This window comes from Leptinotarsa decemlineata, unplaced genomic scaffold, assembly GCF_025532065.1.
Source record: "Leptinotarsa decemlineata unplaced genomic scaffold, Ldec_3_MD MMD2_tig00026374_RagTag_RagTag, whole genome shotgun sequence".
Lineage (NCBI taxonomy): Eukaryota > Metazoa > Arthropoda > Insecta > Coleoptera > Chrysomelidae > Leptinotarsa > Leptinotarsa decemlineata.
In genome coordinates, this window is record NW_027412710.1 from 4,608,839 (window position 1) to 4,630,246 (window position 21,408).

Consider the following 21,408-nt stretch of genomic DNA (forward strand, 5'->3'; position numbering starts at 1 on the left):
TCCTGCAATCGATAGAACATCAGAAGTTTCATCGTATCCACATTTCAGTACAGTCATAGATGTAACAGGTATGAATTTTCCGGTAAAGTTGAAAGATATTGTGAAATTTGAAGACAAGAATGATATTTCAGTTAATGTGTACGGTTTAGAAAGTAAATTCGAGAAGGGTAAAATAATGTATGAAATAATTGGACCATTACGTTACTCTCAGAGAAGACTTAGAAGACATGTCAATTTGTTACTTATCACAGATGATTTCGGTAATAATCATTATTGTTGGATTAAAGATCTTTCAAGATTAGTTTCAAGCCAATTATCGGCTCATGAACATAAGAAATATTTTTGTGATGGCTGTTTATTATATTTTTCTAATGAACAATTACTATTACGTCATAAGATAAATGATTGTAATCACTTGAGTACTACAACACCATCAACCAATTTCAAAGTCAATAAATATGGGAAAACGGTACCTGAAAATATACTAACTTTTGAAAACTTTGAGAAACAAATGAAGGTACCATTTGTAGTGTATGCCGATTTTGAATCAGTACTGAAGCCGATTCAAACCACTAAACCAAATCCTGAATACTCGTATTCGATCAAGACATTCAAACATGAGCCTTATTCATTTGCTTATTTGATTAAATGTTCATACAATGATGATTTATCAAAATTTGTTTCGTATAGGGGTGTGGATGCAGCCCAGAAATTCGTTAGCAAAATCGAAGATGATTTGAAAAATATTTATGAAAATCATCTCAGGTTTCCTATTCCTATGGATGTACAAACTCCTGAGGAAGAGGAACAGTTTGCTTCTGCCACAAATTGTGGCATTTGTTCCAAACAATTTAATGATGGCGAAGTCAAAGTGAGGGATCATTGTCACCTCACAGGAAAAAAAAGGTCCCCTGCTGCTCATTCATCTTGTAATTTGAATTTTAAATTGCCAAATTTCATTCCTATAATTTTTCACAATCTCAGTGGATATGATTGTCATTTATTCATAAAGGAATTGTATAAAAACAAAGATAAAGTGGATGTCATCCCACAAACTAATGAGAAATATATATCTTTCACAAAACATCTCTTTACACACTCCTATACGGATAAAGATGGTAGGGTGAAGAAGAATTATTTGAAAATGAGATTCATTGATAGTTTCAGATTCATGCCTAGTTCTTTGGAGAATTTAGGTGCAAATTTAACATCTGATCAGTGTATCGAGATGCGCAAACATTTCCCACAAATTGAAAATTTCAATTTGATGAGAAAGAAAGGTGTATTTCCCTATAGTTTTGTTGATGACATCGAAAAACTGAATCATCCAAGACTTCCAACCAAAAATCAATTTTATGATAAACTCAATTGTGAACATGTATCAGATAATGATTATGGGAGAGCTCAACTTGTTTGGAATTTATTCGAATGTCAGGATTTGGGTGAATACTCTGATTTATATTTAAAGTCAGATGTGTTACTATTATGTGACATTTTTGAAAACTTTAGAAATATATCTGTTGATAAATATAAATTGGATCCGGCACAATACTTCACTGCACCCGGATTATCGTGGGATGCCATGTTGAAATATACTAATATTGAATTGGAATTACTAACTGATATTGATATGGTTCACTTCTTTCAAAAAGGTATTCGTGGTGGAATAAGTCAATGTAGTGAAAGGAAACATAAAGCAAACAATAAATTTTTACCGGATTATAATCCAAATGAACCATCTTCATTCATTTCATATTTGGATGCAACAAATCTATATGGTCACAGCATGTCGCAACCATTACCAACAGGTGAATTTTCATGGTTAGCACCTCATGAAATTCTCAATCTTGATATAATGAATGTGGATATTGATAGTCCTTATGGATATGTATTGGAAGTGGATATACATTATCCCCAAGAACTTCATGATAAACATTCCGATTTACCATTCTTAGTTGAACGTTTGATACCTCCATATGCAAAATCGAAAGTTCCCAAATTAATTCCAAATTTAAACGACAAAAGAAAATATATTGTTCACTATAGAAACTTACAGCAAGCTGTCAATCATGGTTTGATAGTGATGAACACACATAGAGTATTGAGGTTTAAGCAATCATGTTGGATGAAGCCTTATATAGATTTGAATACTGAAATGCGTAATAGGTCTAATAACAAATCTGAAAAAGATTTCTACAAACTAATGAATAATGCAGTCTATGGAAAAACAATGGAAAACGTAGACAATAGAATTGATGTTAGACTCATTACACATTGGGAAAATATAAAAAGAACTATAGGTGCCAGTTGTCTCATATCTCGACCAAATTTTAAAAAATGCTCTATTTTTACAGAAAATTTTGTTGCCATTCAATTGGCTAGAGTAAAAGTTCATTATGATAAACCACTATATTTAGGATTTTCCATTCTAGAATTATCTAAAACAGTTATGTATGATTTTTTCTATGGATGTATCAAACAACAGTTTGGAGAAGATGCGTCCTTACTCTACACTGATACCGACTCCCTTATTCTCAAAGTAAATACAGACAATTTCTATGAATTTATCAAAAATAATATAAATAAGTTCGATACATCTAATTATAAAATAGGAAACCAATTCAATATTCCAGTGACAAAGTCAGTTCTGGGTAATTTCAAAGATGAATTCCCAAATGATCCAATAATCAGCTTTTACGGTACAGGTGCTAAAGCGTATTACGTGAAATCTGTTGATGGTGAACTGAAGAAGGCCAAAGGTGTGAAACGATCTGTTATAAAGAATGAATTGACATGTGAAGACTATGAAAAAATCATTGAAGAGGGAGGTATGATATTCAGGAAGATGAACTCGTTCAGAAGCGTATTGCATGATATTTACACTGAATTGAAAAATAAAGTCGCTTTATCGTATCATGACGACAAGAGATTCATCATTCCGAATACCACTCGAACTCTTCCATGGGGTCATAGCGATATAGAATTTTATCGAAATGATCCTAATGATAACATTCGTTGGGTGTCTGAAATCGTTCATTCTTTTTCTCAAGAGAGCGCCTTAGACCAACTAATCAATTTGTTGACTGTAGAGATGAATAATTGAATTATAATTCGAAGTATTATTGCTTATTCCTTCAAACCGGAACATTCTTATTTGTGATTTTTTGTGATTATTGTATTATGTATTGTATATGTATCACTTTTACCAAGTTACTTAGATGAATAAAAAATGATAAAAATATTATTTGTTTCATTTCTATTTTCCTAACCAATTACTGTAAAGTATATAACATAATGTAAATGAAAGAAATATCAGTTTGAAAAGAATCATCGTAGAGTGCACAATGTCTAAAACAATCGATAAGTTTGGTAGAAAAAGAAAATTGGGTGGTAATGTCATTCGAGGTCCTCCCGGGATTGGTTTTAAATTAACAAAAGATGGTCATTATGACATGCAAAGAAAAATATTGAAAAATATAAGCGAACCAATTGACAAGAGTGATTGTGTAACTGTATCATATCTTGAGGGGGAAATTAACGGAACAAAGGAGGTTATACTTCTAGCCCTACAAGCTGCAATACAATCCACAATAGGTAATATTGCTCGCGATGCCCGTCAAGCATTTGACGATAAAATTGCAGAGGCTCGGATAACTTTCACTCGTAAATTTGACAAACTTACAAATGATGTGGACATAAAAATGTCTGACATAACAGCGTCTACAAATAAAAAATTTGATGCTATGTCAAACATAACAGGGACTACAATGAAAAAGTATGATGTACTAGAAGAGAGAGTTGAAGTTTTGGAGAAAAGCCATAAAGTCAGGCCATCAGGTGGACTGGGATATCCAGGACTGGACATTGATCCAAATGTTAGAATAATAGAACCAAAACCAAAACCAACAGATGACGTATTAATTGAACCAACATGGTGAATTTACTCCCGCGTTAGGTTAGATTAGATTAATACATACTGTAGGTTAGGGTCATAGGTGTTAGGTTAGGTTAGGTTTCACGGCGCGCGAAGCGCGCGGGTGGGGGTGGGGGGCGGCGGGGCCGCGCGTAGCGCGGCCCCGCCGCCCCCCCCACCCCCCACCCCCCCCCCCTCCTCCCCCCGGGTGGCCCCATTACGCTCGCGCCGGCGCGCGAAGCGCGCCGGCGCGAGCGTAGCGAATTGGGGCGTAAGCCGCGCGGAGCGCGGCCCGCTTTCTTCCCACCATTGCTCACCCCGCCCACTTCCTACCATTTCTCGCCCCACCATATTCCAACCATTGCGCATGCACGCCCCCACCTCATTCCCTCCACTCCCAATGATGTTGATACCCCGAGGAGCACGTTCTTCTACATTCAGTACGACAACTCCAGTCATCCAGAGCAGTCCAGCCATACTCAACCAGAAGCAGTGTACTATACGACGAGGAGCTAAGTTTGAGTAAGTTAACAATGTACTTTAATGTTTTACATCTACTAACTTTGTATTATTTTACATTTTCAGAATGGCATCCAACACTCAGGAATTAAATAACGCTGTGGCATCCATCATGCCTATGACAGAGCAGGAGAAGGCATCCACTTCACGAGTTAGGTGCAGATCCACCAGCCCTGACTTATTCGAGGAGGAGGAGGAAGTCAGGCCTGTAAAGAAGGTTTGCCAACGACCTGCAGCGAAGGTTGGTCCTATTTCTAAGTACCGAGCTACTTGCAATAGGACTAATCCTTATGCAGGTAGTTGGTCGACCGCTCCAAACAGCTTAAGGCCCTCCACACCACCCGCAGCAGTAGTGGAACAACCTAGGGCGCCTTCTCCGGAGGAGCCACCAGTTGTATTGTCCCCATCGGAGGAGGCTCCCATCGTATTCACTCCGTCGGTGGTGCCGCTTTCGCCGATGCTGGCAACACCGGTGACGAATCCTGAAGTGTTAGTGCCACAAGTGCGACAGCCTATCGGAGAGGTTAGTGAAATGTTGGACAGTTTTCTACAGAGATGTAAGGAAGCAGAACATGCTTCTCGAGCTAGTGAGGCCGCGTTGGTTAAAAGGAAGCGCGAAATGGCTGAAATTGTTAACCGACGGAGGGAAGCAGAAAAAGTAATAGCCGAACTAGATCGGAAGTATGCATCTCTGGAGAAAAAGTGTGAAGCAGATACCTCTTCGATAGAGACTTATAAAAAGTTAGTGACTTTTATAAAAACTTTCCCATAGATTAAGTGTAAGTGTAGTAAGATTAGTTTTAGGTTAGTTAGGAATATTTAATTAAGATAGTTTTAAGTTTATGTTTGTAATTTTAGGAAATAAAAATAAAATAAAAAAAAAAGAAGTGAAATTAAGGGTGTACATTGTTTTGGTTTGGTACACATTGAACAATGCGATGGTTGGAGCATTTTTCTTCACTTCGTCTCATTATTATTTCCTTTTTTTATTTCAATTACCAGTTCTTCTATGCAAATACCTCACATCAATTTTTGTGTTCTCTAATCTATTGTAAATAATCTCTTGGGAAGAAAATATGTTTCATAATGAAATCAATAAGTATATTTCATATAATTCATATAGTATTTTCAATTTTCTCTTTCATGGAATATAGCTCATGTCATTTTTGAAATTCATTCCCACTTAATCCCCTCTCCTCCCCACTCCTCCCCCACTCCCTTTCAAAAGTATAAAAGTAGGAATTATCTGTTGGAATATTCAGTTGATCAGCCACCTACAACATGGAACCTGATTCAACTACTGAGCCGTACAGTGACCCAGCGCATCAACATCCTTACTGGGCTTCTATCCATGAAGGTTTCGTTACCTCCACGACTGCACCTCACTCGATGAATTATGATGACATAATTTATGATGATCGGATACAAGTGCTTCACGTTACTGGAACCGATCAAGCGGACCTGTCTGATGGGGATTATCCAGATCCCTATGATTGGCGGAATGATTACGAATGGGATACACAGTCCGGAAACACAGACGACGACGACAGCGATGACGATGATGACGGTGACGCTGACAATGAGTCCGATGATAGTCCTCCACCATCCCCTATCCTGATTGATGAAGTCCTGAATTCAGACGATGATATGTAATCGTTTCCTCATTTCTCCCAACCTTTCTATTCCTTTCCTTTCCTTCCACGGAGTACACACTTTTTGGTTGGTGTACACGAGGCACTGCGAGGTTGGGGCAGTGTCTTTTTCCCTCTCCCTTATTAGTTTTTTTTTATAATAATCACTCAGAGTTTCTAATAATAATAATCACTTAGAATTTCAAGAAAATTGTCATTCTTATTGCTTTCGAATTTCAAACACTGAATTGTTCTACATTTACACTTCACCCCCTCCTTTTTTTTCCAATATAAATAAAGCATCAATCCCAGTTCTATATCATTCTTCCACAATGTCGAGTGCTGATTCCACCACCGAACCGATGAGTGTACCAGAGTGTTCTATGACGAGTACAGGCCCCATCCAGGTACATGGAATAGATTCAACGTTCGATCATTTCAGTACAAATTTTGCACAAATGCTGCAACGTATCTATGATCTACCTGATGATTTCCCGGCACGTATGGAAGAAGGTATGCAAGAGGAAGTAGAGGCAGAGTTAGAGATGGATGTCAATGAGTTAGACGATCTAGAGGATAACGAGCTAGATAATTATGCTAATGATGATGCCATTAGTATATCGTCTGATTCAGATGATTATGAGGATGACATCATCAGTATATCATCAGATACAGATGATGATACAATCATCATTGTTTCTGATGATGATGAGGAGCGTTAGTCCATACCATTGCATGGATTAATAAAAAAAACAGCCCTTTTCAGGGCTACAATTGAAGACTGAAACAATAAAAAAATAGCTCTTTTCAGAGCTATCATTATACTTTCAAACGGAAACAGGTTCATACCATTGTTAACATTATAGTCTCAAACAAAATGTATGTATGTAAAAGTATTCATCATTATATGCATACAATGATTGACAAAATGCCAACTTCAACTTTCATTTAAAGTAGTACTCATCATATGCATAGATATTCAATGACTATCAAATTCCAAATATCGACTTTTCAGTCAAAGTAGTAATTTATTTGTCATATAATGTATAGATATTCAAAGACTAACAAATTACTTAGACTTTTATTAGTCAAAGTATTCATTTGTCATATAATCTATGAATACTAATACAACTAACTACTGTTTGTGTGAATAATGTAGCCCTGAAAAGGGCTGTTGTTTTTTTGACCAGTAGGTCCACGGTTATTGTGCCACAGGTTGGACATTATTACATATAATACATGTAGATACTCGGGTGAAGTTTGTTAGTGGCCTCTCGCAAGCTTCACACCAATTCTGTCCCATTTCCATAATTGAGACAGTGTTGTGGGTGTTGACATGGGCATACCACCCTCCATTATTGTTTCTATGCGAATAAAACCGAAAGCAGCACCAACATAGTTTTTTGTTCTCTCCATCTATTGTGCTGATCAATACGTATGCATCCATTGCACAATACAAATCCAAGGGATCTTCCAGTGTCTCACTGACATTGAGCGTTCGCATACCGATCCTCAAAGCACCATCGCCTTCAGTTGTGTCAGCTTCTATCCCTTCATCATCTCCTTCTTCATCCATGACCCTCTCAAACTCCATCACGTCATCATCTTCGTCGCTTTGGTTGGCCTCGTTTTCAACTTCGTCTATCTCATCTTCATCGACTCCAACATCTTCTGCTTCAACTATCACTTCCTCTAGCGGAACATTGACATCCTCATCATCTGATTCGTCTATCCAATTGTTTTCATCAACAGAAGATATTCTATTTAATGCAGCATTTATTTTTGCAGAATTCATCTTGTTGTTGTTTGCTCACAGTTGTAGAGAGTGAATGAATGAACTCTAGGTTTGCAAGTCGACTTATATAGGAGGTGATGCGACTCCCACTTGACTCGTTTAGAGTGGAATAGTAGGAGAAGTTATCCCACTATACTTTCACATGATGTTGATTTGTATAAATAGAGATCGTAGGTGTAGGAGAGAGCATTCATAGTTTTTGTAAGTCATCTCTTAATATTTCTAATCGAATTAGTAAAATGCCGTTTCCAAAAGAGTGGAATGAAAAACCAAAAGTGTGTGTCTACCCAATGATGATTGCAGGGGCTATTGTGTGCTACTTTTGTCAAATAAGTAGACCTAAGGATTCAATCAATCCATGTACTGGTATGTGTAGTGATTGCGTGTTGCGGATTCAACTATCGCCTCCTTCTCATCCACCGAAGCGAACAAAATCGGATTATCGTCAACAACAGTTACAGTGTCTGAAGTGTTCCGAACCTATAATATTTAACAATATAGGTATCTGTAGAAATATTTGCGGTACCTGTGCTGCCGTTCCAACTCCACTGCAACGTTGTTTGCGTTGTGATACATATTCCATGAATTGTTGGAATCATGTATGCAATGCATGTAGAAGTACTTGGGATCTGTGTGAGAAGGTTGGTCAACTCTACCCCAATAGGAGAATCCATTTTTTTCAATGTTGGTGTTTGACGCACGAGCAACAACTATTGAGGAATAGAGTCAAAGAACGTTCCACATCCACAGAGACATATTAACATTTTTCATTTTATATTTTTTATTATCGTTATTGTCCTCTATTATTAATAAATATATATATATATTTTGAATTTATTTGTATTATTTTCTAACATTTAAAAATACATGCATGCAACACAAAGTTTTCCTCTTAAATGACAAAGATTGTTACATGCGTGAATAGTTCAGTGAGAGAGCGCATGTGCCAGTTGATGAAAGAGCGCATGCGCTAGTTTATTTTCTTCTATAAATGGTGAGGTCTCAGTAACATCATCACCTTTCCTATCCACATTCTATTGCTATCACATATCATTCCTCAGACCTTAATAATCATGAGCTCTATGCCGCTATTGATTGCTGAAGATGGTTCACCACTTGTTGATATCGATCAGACTGATTTTGAAAATATTCCAGTATTACATTTATCGAGTCAAGATTCGATAAATGATTTTGATATTAACGACTTCGTTAACTTTGCAGATGTGCCAGAACCAAATGAGCAAATTATTATTGAAAATCCGATCGTTTCGCAATTATCATCACTCAAACACTCTTCATCTACCCTTCCTCTTGGTGTTGATAAGAAATCTAGAACAATCAAGAGGAAGGTTACTAAGGCATCTTCATCGATTGTCACTGACTTTAAAGAAAAGAAAGAATCCAAAAGTGTTGTGCGACAGAAAAAACCCGCAACGAAAAGTGACAGATCGAAGAGGAAGCCAAAAGGTACTCCTAAAGAAATGAAGAGTGATTTGAAAGCTGAACCGCTATCTTCTTTCAGTCCCCTCCATCGGTTTGGGGAAATGAAAAGGAAAGCAAAATACCGTCTTGTAAAGGCACAGATGACTATTGCTGAACTTGAAAAGAGTGAGCGAGCTATTAATGCTAATAATGAAACTCTTGAAGCATTAAATGCCAAGATTGCATTAGCGAAGGTTGAATTGGCTAGAATGTCTAAAGATGCTGATGAACTCCGTTCAAAAATAGGTAAAGATAAGCAATTCCATCAACGTTCGAGAATGCAAGCTCAGGCTGAGCTTGAGGAGTCGACTAAGCTTTATGAGACGGCATTATCAGTGAGAGATAATTGGCAAAAAGAGTTGGATACTGCATTTCAAAGTGACGGCGATTAGTTTTGGGAATGATAATGTGTTTTCAATATCGTGAGTTGAAAAATATAAGCGGGAATGGAGTATACAATTAATTTGGTTTGGTATACACAGAACATTGCGAATGGCTGGGGCAATGTTTACCGCTGCAATATTTTTCAATTCACATACTTATAATTGAAATGAAAACAATAATGAACTTTAATATTACTTTATTCATAAAAGTCACTATTAGATACATTTAAACCATATTTGATTCATCAATCCAAGAATTTTGTTCGCTAGGAAGACCTAACCACTTTACATATACTTTATTTTTTCTTCTCTTCAACACCTTCTCAATCAGATATACGTCAGGATTCTCGGTTCGTAATAACTCTTCTTCGTAAAAACATCCTCTAATCGGCTGTTCATTCATATCTTCAAGATTATAAGTCGTTGGGATGGTTTTATTAATTTTAACAATCTTGAATAGCTCCGTGGTAAAATTCGCAGTGTAAGACTTTTCAAAAATATTTTTGTATTTACTTATACGTACAATATCATTCAATTGGAATTTGGGTTTACTTTGTCTTCCTCCAATTCCATTGATACCCTTGAATTTCAATTTTGTTGTTGAATCAACATTGATGGGTGCCATACCTATTGTACGATGAACTTTATTATTATATCTACTAGTTATAATTGGAAGAATATCAAGCCATTTGTGGTGACCTCTCATCGAAAATTCCTTGTAGAGCCATGCCTTTATTGTACGAATCACTCTTTCTGCTATAGCTGCCTTCTTTGTGCTGAATGTTGAATAATGATTGATATTATATTCTCGCATGAGAGATGAGAAGCTTCTATTAAAAAATTCTTTCCCTTGATCGCTTTGTATATGTTTAGGGGAAAATTTGGCTTTCTTCAGTACATATTTCATTGCATTAGTTATTGTACTACCTGTTTTATCTTTAACTGGCACAGTCCATAGATATTTTGAGTAACAATCAATTACTACAAGTATATATCGGTATCCTTCATTACTTTTTGCATAAGGTTGTAGTTCAGCTAGATCTATTTGCCATAGATCTGCAAAACCTTTGATGGTAGTTATTCTTCTACGAAAATTACGTCTTGCAGGTCTATGTAATTCATTAACAACTTGCCGTTTGATATCACTTACTTCATTAGTCATTCTATTTCAATATGATTAAAGAGAAAAAAAGTGATAATGTTACTGCATTGAATGATGATGTGACAGTGATCATTACTTGTGAATATATATTAATATATTATACCTTCTTCACGTAATTCTTCAATTATTGAAATTATTTCATTATCATGTCCGGTATGTCCAGCTGACTTTGATGCTACCAATAGTCGTAGGCGAGCAACTAACTCTTTCGGTGAATTCCAGTACACATAATTCGCAGGTTTAGAATTATATGTTTTCTCCATTTTCACTCGTTTGAGTGCTCCACCAATTTTACTTCTACTCCTAATTGGATATTGTCGTGAGTCTAATAGTGGTTTGATGACTTCACGAAATTTTTTAGAATTTGTATTTTTAAAACCATTCTTCAGATGATATTGTTTATATGGAGCATTCGTTATTTTCAATATTTTGGAATATACTTGACGAGTTTCTTCATTATCAACATCTTGTGGATTCTTCAAAAAGATCATATCATATAATTCTGGACTACCTGCGCATTCATATTTTTTCACTTTATTAGCATCCCAAAATGAAATGTTTCCATCTTTGAAATGTACCACTAGACTTCCCATTTTCAGCTTTTGTGTAATTGGATCCATACGTACGCCAAATGTTCCATCATATGCTGGATTTCTAGATTTTACATTATTCAAATGTTTCATCAAAACATCTTCACCACTTTCATTCATAACAGGTGAGATGTCAGGATCCGAGGAATCGATGTGGGACGATGATGGTGTTTCGAATAGAGTTGTTCTCATATCGTCTTGAAGTGTGCTCGTGTCACTATTCACAGATGATACACCATCAAAAGATTGTTTTCTTCCTATTGGAGTACTCATGGGATAATTTGAAGTAGATTGAACAGATCCACGATTTGGTGATAACACTGCTGATTTAGAAGTAGCGTTTGATGATAAAACATTCAATGGTTTCATTATGGGCTCATACAATCTTTCAAGTGTCGAACGATTTTCAATATTATCATTCTTGATAGAGTTGAATTTCTGTCTGACAGCTTCTGTTGTCTCTACTAGTTGACGTTTCAAATTCATTTCATTGTTTTTATGTTCAGAATCGTTTTTTGTATTCATAATGCCCTTTTTAAATTATAGCTCAATTCGTTGATGAAGTGACCTCTACAATATTCAGTGATCGAATAAGTTTCAAAAACAAGATCATGGGTATATAAAACTATCGAATCCTTTGCGATATCTACCTTCATCTATTTTTCTATCCTTATCAATTACTAGAAATCCATATTGATCCTCCCAGCATTTAACACACATCAATTGGAATTGTTTGAATGTTACATCGGGTGAAACATGATCTGAATAAATGTGATGTAAATTCGTCTCATCTTGTTTGAACATTATAATGAAATTGGTATTGTCACGCACTAACTGTTTGGGTACCCGTGAATATGTCTGTGCTAGATAAAAACAATCAACATCCTTATGACGTCCCATACAGAAATATGATCTAATAATATCTTGCTTTTCACATATCACATCATCGAAAATGAAAACAGAATTAGGCTTAGCGTCGGAGGGTTCCACTATTTCTGCATTATTGCTGAATGTATAAAAACCTAATCCTTTTATAGGTTCCAAAACACTTCGCAAGTACTGATATTTAGGTTGATTGAGTGACTTCGAATAGAGATACACATTTCTAAATCTCAATCCTTGTGGATGTGTTAATAGTGATATCATTGCATTCGTCTTTCCACAATTTGAAGGTCCTATAATGAGTCCTCGAACTGATGATGGAAGTAGTGGACCATGTCTGAATACTCTTTGTCCATTCAATCCACACCCAAATTTCTCATCTAGATTATCTACAGCAAACTTTTCTTTCTGTTTTACAATGCGCATCGTGCCGTGGTTGGAGACTATATAAATGTTATTAGCTTATTCATTTCAATGTGTACCATCAAACGATACGGATGTATTGAAAGTGATCGTAAAATTAAAAGAGGTTGTGGTTTTGTTAATGATTTAATAAACAAACTTCCTTTCGAATTACATCTACCTGGAGGATATCAATACAGTGGACCGGGTACAAAATTGAAACAACGTTTAGCTCGTAACGATCCTGGAATCAATAAATTAGATATTGAATGCAAAAAACACGATATTCAATATTCTAAGCATCCATCTGATCTTGCAGCAAGACATTTAGCCGACAAAGAACTTGAATACAGCGCTTGGGATAGGGTTAAATCAAAGGACGCGAGTATTGGGGAAAGAGCAGCTGCATTACTTGTCACCAACATTATGAAAGCGAAAAGACATATGGGCATGGGTTGTAGTACCAATAAGAAAAAATGTAAGAGGAAACAATCGAAGAAAAATAATATTAAAAAAGTTGCATTTGGTGCTGGGATAGTCCATAAAGTGCGAAATGTATTGAAGAAAGCTGGTGGGAATCAATTTGTGACGAATAATAGCAAAAAAGCTATCACTGTGGCATTGCAGGCGGCACGTAAATACCTTAAAGCTGCCGGTGGAAAGAAGAAAATCCGCACACCACGCATAATTCCTGTTCCCAAGATCGGTGGACTTTTACCATTGATACCAATTTTTGCTGGACTATCCGCACTAGGAAGTTTGGCGGGAGCCGCTGCTGGTATTACCAAGGCCGTGAATTCGGCAAAAGCCAGCAGAGCGGCTTTAATGGAAGCCAATCGTCACAATAAAACCATGGAGGCTGTAGCATTAGGCAAACGCGGAAGTGGAATATATCTCAAACCATACCGTAAAGGTTTAGGACTATATTTAAAACCATACAAAGCCACAAACAAAACAAAAAACTGATTGAACCCCTACCTCAGAGGCCTCTTACTGATCTCGATCTCAGTTATTATGCACAAAAAATGAAAATTCCACATTTTCGTGGTGTTTTTATGCGTGATAGATTACCATCTTCAGGTCCAAAACAAAACGAGACAGCTATTGTTAATTTAGATGGAATAAGTGGACCAGGAACACATTGGGTGGCATATAAAAAATGTGGGAAAGAAGTCACATATTTCGATAGTTTTGGAGATCTACCCCCACCATTGGAATTGACTCGATTCTTTCGAAAATGTTCGAATGTAAAAATCAAATATAACTATGATCGACAACAGAAATTTAATACAGTTCTCTGTGGTCACTTGTGCTTGCAGTTTCTCTCTAAATAATTTTCCAAATAAAAATGGATTCAACACCAAAACTGGATCGGGAGGCTATCAAGGGAATGGGGTTTTCACTTAGAATGTTTTCAAAATATGGTACCTTGAAAAAAATGGATAAAGTGATGCTTGCAAATATGCCTAAGGAAGTGATACTTGCATGTGTTGCACATGAGATTGCATATGTTTGGGAAAAGTTGCCTAAGCATCTGCAAGATGACATCGATATAATGAAACATAGATATTGTTATGAGCACCACCACGATCAAAATTCAGATTCGGATGTTAATGATGGTCCTATACCTCGAAAATCTATGTGTTGTATTTGTAATATAGAGGATGTGAATATTGGTATCAATAAAAATGATACTTATTACAATACAACACCTTCCAAAAAGTGTAAATTGTCTCAAATGTGCTGTTGCTGTGTACAATAATAAATTGAAATGTGTTTCAAAATATTCATCAGTCATGTCACGAAAGTTCGAGCTACAAGCTGTCGGGACAAGTGTCTTGAGTGCGGATTTTTTTCCACCAATTGAATTGGATAGGAACAGTCGTTATGGATTAGGACTTTTGGGATTCTATGGATGCAATACAATCAATAATATAACTGAAGCTAATAACTTAGTTAGTTTTAGAATCAGTAATGACAACTCATCGATACCCCAAAAGTTGACAATTGAAATTCCATGTGGTGCTTACGAAATAGAAGAGATCAATGCCGTCATACAGAAACATATCATGTTCAGATTGTTTCATGATAAAAAACCAAATGATGTCGTTGCAGATGATATTTTCTATCTACACGCCAATAATAATACATTCAAATGTGAAATGCGATCCAAATATGAAATTGATCTGACACATCCAAATTCTATAGCAGAAATGATGGGGTTCGCTCATGGAATATTTCCACCAAATCAGATACATGAATCATCATTACCAATAAACATTACAACTGTGAGACTTATCCGCTTAGATTGCAATATAATATCAGGTTCATATATAAATGGTGAAGAATCTCACATTCTTTTCTCATTCGATATTGATGTTGAACCTGGCTACAATCTTACTAAAGAACCACACAGTATTATATATATGCCTGTCAGTCCAGAAGGTCGTCAATTGATTCACAACATTACAGTGCGTATTTTGGATGAAAAAAATAACCTTATCGATTTTGGAAGTGAAGAAGAGATTTTCATTATTTTGGAATTGAAGAAAATCGAATAACTGTTGTTATGGGTTTCATTTACAATAGACAAAATCGCATTGAACAATCCCAAACGAGTTGCACTATCAAAAAGAAAGGCGTGCATAAAAAGAAAAGTGTGCATAAAAAGAAGCTCATTCCACAAGTGTATGCTAAACAGTTAGCACATAACGCTCTGTCTGTGAGTGATCTTAAATTTTTGAAATCGATTGGATTGAAAGTGAGAAAATAACAATGGTGCTCGAAACAAACAGTGAAAAGTTGAATATATTCAATGAACCAGTGCTCGATCATTCTCTCATAAGTTTACATGAGCACACATATAAGCCCTATGGATCACCGCTATTCAGGAATTCGGATGAAATCAGAATTGCAATCAATAATCAAGATGTTATACTAGATATTGCCGACAGCTTCATTTACATAGAAGGTAAATTCACCCCCAAAGATGTAGCGAAAACATGCTATCTCTCGAATAATGCAATTGCATTTCTCTTTGACGAAATTCGTTATGAAATGGGTGGTGAACAAGTGGCTGTTGTTAGAAAACCTGGGATAACATCTACAATGAAAACCATGATATCATTTGGACAATCTCATGCTAACACATTATTGACATCTGGTTGGGGACTTTCACAATTGAAGCAAGATATCTTGGATACAAACAGTCATGTTTTTAGTGGAAAACTACCACTGAAATATTTGATGGGTTTTGCTGAAGATTACAACAAAAGTATCTTGAATGCCAAACAGGAATTGATTTTGATTATCGCTCGATCATTCAAAAACTCGTATATAGGTGAGGTTGATGCTGATTTGGAAATAAATAAAATCGAATGGAAAATAAGACATATTGTACCAGATGATAAACACAAGCTAAAACTTTTGAGTAGAATAAACAAAAGCGGTCTGAATGCCAAAATCAAGTTGGCGTATCGTATGTGGGACCTCTATGAACTACCATCATTACGTGGGACTTCTTCAGACATATGGGCCATCAAAACAACTAATGCATTGGAAACTCCTCGTTTTGTCATCATCGCATTCCAAAGTACTACCACATCTGAAGATAGAACACAGGATATTACAAAATTCACAACTGCTGATATCAATAGTATTCGAGTATACTTGAATTCTGAAGTTTATCCATATGAGCGTTGGAATTTGAATTTCGATAAAAAACTTGATGCTCCTGCTTATTATGCTTTTGAGAGTTTCCAGCGAAGTTATTATGATAAAGATATGAGTGAACCTCTGATGGACATTGGGCAATTTAGAGAGAATCCACTATTCGTCATCGATTGTTCCCATCAACCGAATGCAACAAAATCATCAACTATTGATATAAAGATTGAGTTTGAGACGAGGAAGACCAAGTTTCCAGACAACACTAAAGTATATGCATTAATTTTGCATGATACAGTTTTAACATACAATGCATTGGATGGTTCAGTTCATAGCAGATATTGACACTTTTTTTCACTCTATCATATACTGTTTTATGATCTTTTTTTTATTTGTAACTGACTTATATCATGTATTGTATTTTATATCATATTTATTGTTTTGTAATCATTTTCTATTGTATTTCATGAGATTTAAATAAATAAAACATGAAAATAATTCAAAGTTTTTTATTTGACATTATTTATGATTTACAGGAACATACAGACTATCTAAAATAACTTCTTCCTCATAATCATCATTTTCGCGACCATCTTCAATTTTCTCTCGATTTTCATCATTCAATTCAAAGTGATGAATAATCCATTCTGGCAAGTATGGTTGGAGGCTATACAAGAATCTTCTTAGGTTCAGTTCAATCATAACCTCACAAAGTTGCCACAATTCCAATTCATTATCCAAAAATTTGTTACAAACTTCTGCACCACTCCAATACTTCTCAGCATCACGAAGGCATAATTCGATTTGTTTTTCATCATAGCATACACTCATATCATAATTGCTTGCATGTTCGGCTCCATCACCCAACACCTTCAATTTAGACGACAAATGTTGAACCGATGATTTGAGATCTACAACATCGACCCAATCTTGACTTGCGTACTGCATCCACATCTTTAAATGGTGGAACTGAAATCGAATAAAAAAAACAATAAGCAACCTCCAATTTTTCAGTGATATAATACTCACATTCCCATTTTAATTGTAGTTACAAAGTGGGTGTATTCAACTAAGTTAGTAATGTTTATATTTCCATATAATTATCATCTAATATATGAATATTAATAAAACAATAAGAAACTCATTATAATTACTATTATTATTCAATCATATTGAATTTGACTAGAGTTAGCGTTTTCACACCAAAAAACTTTGTAAGCTATGACCTAAAGAAATTCGCTATAAATTATTACAATTATTATTCAATCATATTGAATTTAACTAGAGATCGCGTTTTCATGCCAGCAAAACTTTGTTGGCTCTGTCCTAAATACACCATCGTATATTTACCACCTGATGAGTTGATACAAGATATATCGTCATCACTGAATTGCAACGAAATACGTTTTGGTAGCCATGTTTTAAATAATTTATCATTGCTCACATCTTGCAAAGTTAATAAAATTGATTTACCAAATCGTGTAGAATAAGTTGACATATTTTTAATTATGTACACTTCATCAATTGGCAATGATGATAAGGCCTTTTGCTCTAGTATTTCAACCTCCTGTACAATCAAATTATTAATTTTATTCAAGTCTACTTTTGAAACGGACATGATGATAATATATATGAAAATATAAACAATTTCCAACAGACAAATACACTCACCGTCTTCCTTCTATTACGAACTGAATAACACTCTACCAATTGCTAACTGCTGCAGATATATTCGTCTACTGATTTCATAGTGTGCCAAGCATTTCTTTTATATTAAACAGTGCGAGTCACCCCCACCATGAAACCGTGAAAGGTTCACATTGCTAGTTGCTATCCACTAGAGATGCCTGACGTCACAGCCAAGCCCATCTCCCAATTTGATGCGATAACAGTTGCCGGCACGAGCAAGCAGTGATCGTTGCGCTCTCGGAGAGGGCAGACGTTTGCACAGTCCTCGCCCGCCTGCGTGTCACCATCAATAGCGAGGGTAGGGTGATGCGTTACGTCACATCATTCACTGCTTCGAGAGCGATAGCCGAACAAGCAATTGTCGTTGCGCTCTCGGAGAAGACAGACGTTAGCACAGTCCTCGCCCGCCTGCGTGTCACCATTGATGGCGAGTCTGGGGCGTTACGTCACATCCTTCACTACATCGAGGGAGGTGAGAGCAGACCGATGAATACGCATTACTCTGCCACACGTCGTGGAGTGAACATGTCGCTCTCTAGCCGTTGAACGGTTATTGCTGTGACGTCACTCCACTACTAACTTGGTGCCCTCACACCGATGGAGCATTCATTACTTGGAGGATCTTCGAAGTATGCAGACGTATGTTTGTACATAGACAAACAAGCACATGATGAAACCCTGTACCGTGCATTCTCTAACACACACACACACACACACATACACACACAAAATCTCATATGAAAAAAAAAAATCTGAACGATCCATGCACCAGACACTTCAAGGTCACAACGCCTTGACTTCACTGCACAACAAAAAAAAAGCAAATAACATGTCATATTGGTGGGGGGAGGATTAGAACCGGGAAAAAATTTCTGAACGATCCATACACCACACCCTTCAAGGTCACATCACATTGACTTCACCAAACAACAACCAATAAAAAAGCAATTAATACGTCATAGTGGTGGGGGGAGGCTTAGAACCGGCTCAAATCTCCTACTGAGGTTTACAAATAATGCAAAACACATTACTGAAAATTATTTGTAAGAAGGACCGTTTATTTTCCACAAAAAAGCTGTATGAAGAAATCAACTTATTCAACATCAGAAGTCTCTACTCTTACTCTTGTTTAATATGGATATTTCATAACAAAGTAAATTACCAAAGTTCAACTATTGAAAAAGAGACCAGATCTGTTATAAAAAGGTCTATCCATCTACCTTTATTCAAAAAAAGTCATTCACAGAAATCTGTATATTACTTTGGCCCAAAACTTTTCAATTTACTACCACCCGAGTCCAGGAATATTATAGACATAAAGAAATACAAAATTGCTATAAAATTATTTCTACGCGACAATCAACTTATTATTGAAAAATTATATTGAACACATATACTTGAAAGCTCCATTCTCCAGAAATATCAAATGTTTATAAAATGTCTGACAGAATAAAAATCTCCTTTTAAAAAAAGGGATACCTATCACAACACAAGCGCATTTGCGCTTAGGTGAAAGGTCCCAATATATGAAAGGGGATAAGAAATATTTATATATTATTATTAATTTTGTATTATTATTAATTTGTAATTATTATTTGTAATATTATTTGTAATCTGTATACGTTGTGAATAAAGTTGAATGAAGTTGAATAGTCCAGGGGTTGGCAAGTAGTTTTAGGTGGAGTCCAGTAACTGTGGGAAAATTTTTACGAGGTCCAGAAAAAAACAACTGATTAAAATCAAGCGCTACCTATGTACTATTTTGGTTTCAAATCAAATTCTGAATTATAAAACACAAGACTTAAAATTAATGTGAGAAATTATCCCGACAGCTTTGAGCCAGTTCTCGAGAGGAACAGCAAATTCGAACTGTCTCTTCTAGGTGGGCGTCTGTTAATCTCGAACGATATTTGTTTTTAAAAAAATTAATCTTTGAGAAAGATTCCACATACATATGTCGAGCCAAACGTAGGGGCCAAATTTGTAACTAGTTTCTTGCAATTTTCATATTTATCTGAAACATGTTTGGTCCAAAACTCTTCAGTGGATACCGTTTTATATATTTGCAAAGACACATCTTGCAAATCAATTATCTCTATTTGAAGTGATGTCTTTGGCAGTCACATCTATCCATTCTGCTGCTACATCAACTTCAAATGACGAATTTTATTAGTTCGGACTTCCATTGTTTAATTTATAAAATTGATTTGAAATCCCTGAAAAAAAATTAAAAAAGATTATCCGAAAATAACAATTTTATTAAAGAAAAAACTGAAATAACAAAGAAATAACATACAAGCAACAACCAAACAAATAACAATTGAAATATTTGTAAAAGCTGAAAATAAAAAAAATAAAAAATATTATTAACAAAAATGAAAAATTAAAAAAGATTTCAAACCAAGTTATGTCACGACGCTTCGATTGTTAGTAGCCACAATCGTCTTCGGGTGATAACTGGACTTATTCCTCCGAGATCTGACTATTTATAGGTCATTTGAGTGCTTTCACCTATTCCCTCTTCCCTCTCCACGCTTCATTGGTTTTAGCGGGAGGTTACCGTTTGGCGGGAGTTGGTCGTTTTTCGCTTGATTAGAGGTTTCCATATGTTACGTATCTCTACGCTAGCTTGACTAAATGCGTTGTTGAACAACATATACGCGACTTCCTTGAATTTTCTCCTAAACCAGTGTTTCTTTTTGTGGATGTTTTCAGCTTGAGCCAACTTGATGTTATGTTGATAAGTCCAAACATGCTCTGCTATTCCGGATTTGCTAGTTTCTCCTCGCTGTGTGAGTTTTTTGTGCTCAGCAATGCGAACTTTCAGTGACCTCCTAGTTTCACCGATGTATGATTCTCTGCACTCGCAGGGTATCCGGTAAATGCAATTCTTGGAATCGCAGTCCGCGTTTGGTGGCCTGGTTTTCGTAAGGCTGCTACGGATAGTTTTCCCAGATCTGAAACAGGTCCTGATGTTATACTTGGACCTAATCCTTCTTATCCTTTCCGATAATCCTCTGATGTAGGGAAGTACAAGTACTGGTTGTGGCGGCTTCTCTTCCTTGTGGAGTTCTTGCTGTTTTCTAGCTAAGGCCTGTTCTACCATCACTCTGGAGTAACCATTCCGTTGGAGGTCATTTTTGATGATGCCTAGTTCCTTTTCGAGACCTTCCTTTATATCACAGGGCCCAAGAGCACGGTCTAGTAGAGTCTTGATGATTCATCTCTTAGTCGATTGATGGTGGTTGGATTTCTGGTTCAGATACTGTCCTATGTGAGTGGGTTTTTGATATA

At 36.1% G+C, this 21,408-nt stretch overlaps 2 protein-coding genes across 2 annotated transcripts in view; both read left to right on the forward strand.

Moving 5' to 3' along the window:
* Al (aristaless) overlaps positions 1 to 21,408 on the forward strand; it is a 310,346-nt gene that overhangs the window by 22,286 nt on the left and 266,652 nt on the right. The window lies entirely within an intron of this gene.
* LOC141486865 (uncharacterized) lies at positions 4,162 to 5,319 on the forward strand. The gene is made up of 2 exons (XM_074185444.1): positions 4,162 to 4,435; positions 4,499 to 5,319. The coding sequence occupies exons 1-2, from the start codon at positions 4,281 to 4,283 to the stop codon at positions 5,202 to 5,204; spliced, it is 861 nt and encodes a 286-aa protein (XP_074041545.1). The 5' UTR covers positions 4,162 to 4,280; the 3' UTR covers positions 5,205 to 5,319.

Coding starts and splice junctions, on each gene's coding strand:
- LOC141486865 (XM_074185444.1), top strand. CDS start 4,281: ATGCACGCCCCCACCTCATTCCCTCCACTCCCAATGATGTTGATACCC. Junction 4,436..4,498: donor CGACGAGGAGCTAAGTTTGA/GTAAGTTAACAA, acceptor TTACATTTTCAG/AATGGCATCCAACACTCAGG.